Source organism: Armigeres subalbatus, chromosome 2, assembly GCF_024139115.2.
Source record: "Armigeres subalbatus isolate Guangzhou_Male chromosome 2, GZ_Asu_2, whole genome shotgun sequence".
In the NCBI taxonomy this organism is placed as follows: domain Eukaryota; kingdom Metazoa; phylum Arthropoda; class Insecta; order Diptera; family Culicidae; genus Armigeres; species Armigeres subalbatus.
The window spans coordinates 425,087,818-425,090,857 of record NC_085140.1 but is presented as its reverse complement, the minus strand read 5'-3'; the positions used below and the strand labels follow the sequence as shown (position 1 = coordinate 425,090,857).

Sequence of the window (3,040 nt, the reverse complement as noted above, 5' to 3'; positions counted from 1 at the left end):
CGGTATTCGGTAACGCTGTGTCATGGTCGAGTAAGAAGCAGGTGACAGTTGCCACATCTTCAAGCGAAGCAGAATACGTGTCCCTTAGTTCTGCTGTCTCAGAAGCTATCTGGCTTTCAGGAGTGATGGAAGACCTCCAGCATGGCAAACAATTGCGAAAACAAACGATCAAAGCACATAGATATCAAGCATCACTTTATTAGAGATCATATTGCGAACGATCGAATAGTATTGAAGTATGTGCGAACCGAGGACCAGTTAGCGGATCTGTTTACCAAACCGGTGGACGCTACACATCTCAAGAAACTGTGCCAAGGGGTCGGATTATCCGATTGAGAGGGGGTGTTGGCGCAATAATCAATCGGCCGTAGCGCTGTTACGTTGTTATGGGAGCTACATAGCAACACAAGTAACTTGTTAGGAAAAATAATTTCCACGCTCATTCCTACATTAAACACCGTACTGTTAAGAACGTTTTGCTCAATAAACTTTTAATCCGTTAAATAAAACCTGACTTCATTCGGAGTTCCGACTCGTCTCTCAAGATGTAAAGATTTAAAAAAAAATTTCTTTCTACTCTCAATGTTACAAAAACTAATAGAAGCATGTCTTTTATCTATTTTGAACAAAACAAAAAAGACATTTTTACCGTCCGGAATTTCTCGACGTTCTTTTACGGTATTTTTTCTTCCTTTCCTGTCGTCCTTCATCAAAATCATCGTCATCTAGCTCGTATTGATCAAATTCCTCGACTGGCCCCTCATCATCAACCCCTATCGAATGGTCCTCCTCCTTCCGGAACAATTCCACAAATGTTTCATATTCCTCCAGCGTCACGTAGGCCACTTTTACTGCAAAACGTTTATCCGTGGTATCCGTTATCTGGTTCAGTTTCGGATTACTGTTAGGATCGCCAGGTTCCGCTTTCAAACTTCGCGGTTTGAACAATCCGAGACGCTCTAAGAACACATGCCTACAACGGATCAGCTCCAAATCCGCCACGAAAACGCACGACCTGACCACTTCCGGCACCTCAATTCGCATCGTCTGCAGAACGTAGTCTATTTTGGGTCGAATATCCCTTTCTTTATCCAGCACCAAGTTTGGACAGTTCAAGAACAACCGCCAGACATTCTTCCGCGTCTCGAAATACGAGTGGAGAAAAGCCACTCTCTGGGCCAGCTGACTGTGGTCGGTAAAATCAAGCAACTGCGGGTGAGCTGCTAAAAGGACCTGCATTTGCCGGTCGCCAAACTGACACGACCGCCAACAGTTCATGCTGGAAATCAATCGATCTGGGTGCCTTGTCAGCACCTCCGGATGGCCCGTAACAATGGAGAGGAAATTGGCCGTTTCGATACCCTCCTGTGCCATCAGATTGTGCGTTCGGTGCCACAAGTCCGGCACATACTTGGTTAGATGTGGGGCATTTTGGAACAGCTGGCTCAGGGTGTCCTTCTCTAGACCATCTATCGACGAAGATAGTGCATCGGCCTGTTTGTGAAAATGAGAAACATGATTGAAAGTAAGTATGTAGTGTTATAGGGTTATTATCCAACATCTTACCAGGTTGAATGCTGATGTCGTGCAATAACTTCGTAAAGTTAATCTTCGAAATAAACTAAACATTTTCTAGAGTAAAGAATTATGGAGCTCTTATTATACAACAAAAGTAAGGTGATTTTGTAAATATGAAGATGCACGAGATGTATTTATGCGAGGTATACGATCTACGCGATGCACCAGCTGAATGAACAAAAACAAAGTCAAGTTCATCTAGCGCGAGTGCTGAGTACCTGAAGTGTTGCCAAAAAATTATCTGTAAATTCGTTTTAGGAAGAAAAAAAAAACTAGAGGCCTGATTATATATTCAGGCCTCTACACTAATAAAAATCCACACATTTTTATTGGCAAAAATCTAAAGAAATTTACAAATAAATGTTATGTGTGAGTTAATAATCACCTGCTATAGGGGAATCCACATAAAGGTTATAAGTTAATAACGGTTATGTGTGTTTCCACATACATGATATGCGAATTCACATAGCCATTATGTGGGAAATGCTATAGTCAAAATTTATGTGTGCCACACATAATGGATATGATTGGATTTTTGTCAGTGTAAAAAAACTAACACCCTCATTTTTCTTATCCAGTTTTCCGCAATCGGTTATGGCCGCCAGCTTGCCAGCGGGTTAGTCTCTGATTTGACGTCTGTGGAGGTCAACTGCACCCACCGCTCCGAGCATTCTGACCAATGTGGCATATAAAAAGGTGCTGATTCAGTGAATTCAAGCCTTCTTATATACACATTGATCAAAATGCTCTAATGGTGGGTGCAGTTGACCTCCAGAAACGTAAAACCAGAGACTAAACCGCAGGCAAGCTCGGGGCCATAACCGATCGCGGAAAACTGTATAAGAGGAAGAAGGAAAAAGGAGAAAGGGCGAAGGAAGAAAGGATAAGGTGAAGAAAGAACTTCTCATTTTTCACTTTTTGCTAATTCTTCCTGTGGTAATTGTACAACTATTTAATAATTACATGCAAACTTCTTGTATGGGTTTATATTTCTATAACTTAGGATAACTGGGTACAATCTATGGGAACGTCTTTACTTGACAGCCCGAATCTTAAAACTAAACTCTATCGTAGCCTACTACCACACTTCCTAATGATCATTCGGCCTAATGACCGTTCGGATTAATGACCATTCGGCCTAACGACCTTCGACCAAATGGCCTGACACCAACTAAAACTCTGTTTTTTCTGGTTCTGGTACTACGGGGCAAGATGAGCAAATTTATCAACTGAAATATAAAAGTAGAGCATCAACACAAAAAATAATAGCTTTTCAGGTGCATTGCCCTTATTAAAACAATTAAACTGTTTTGGGATCGATAAGTCAGATAAGTTATTGTTTCTCATTGAAACCATTAAAATCACATTGAATAACAGGAATCAGCTTAAAATTGCAGTAAATTTGATAATGTGCGTCACCCCAGAAAACCATTCCCCACAAAAATGTTCCCCAGAATTCACC

The 3,040-nt window shown here is 41.2% G+C and overlaps 1 protein-coding gene across 1 annotated transcript; it reads right to left on the bottom strand.

The window, feature by feature from the left end:
- Positions 1 to 598: 598 nt before the first annotated feature.
- LOC134217871 (uncharacterized) lies at positions 599 to 1,756 on the bottom strand. The gene is made up of 2 exons (XM_062696698.1): positions 1,567 to 1,756; positions 599 to 1,494 (listed from the first exon to the last, which is right to left on the bottom strand). The coding sequence occupies exons 1-2, from the start codon at positions 1,627 to 1,629 to the stop codon at positions 646 to 648; spliced, it is 912 nt and encodes a 303-aa protein (XP_062552682.1). The 5' UTR covers positions 1,630 to 1,756; the 3' UTR covers positions 599 to 645.
- Between the last annotated feature and the right edge of the window lie 1,284 nt (positions 1,757 to 3,040).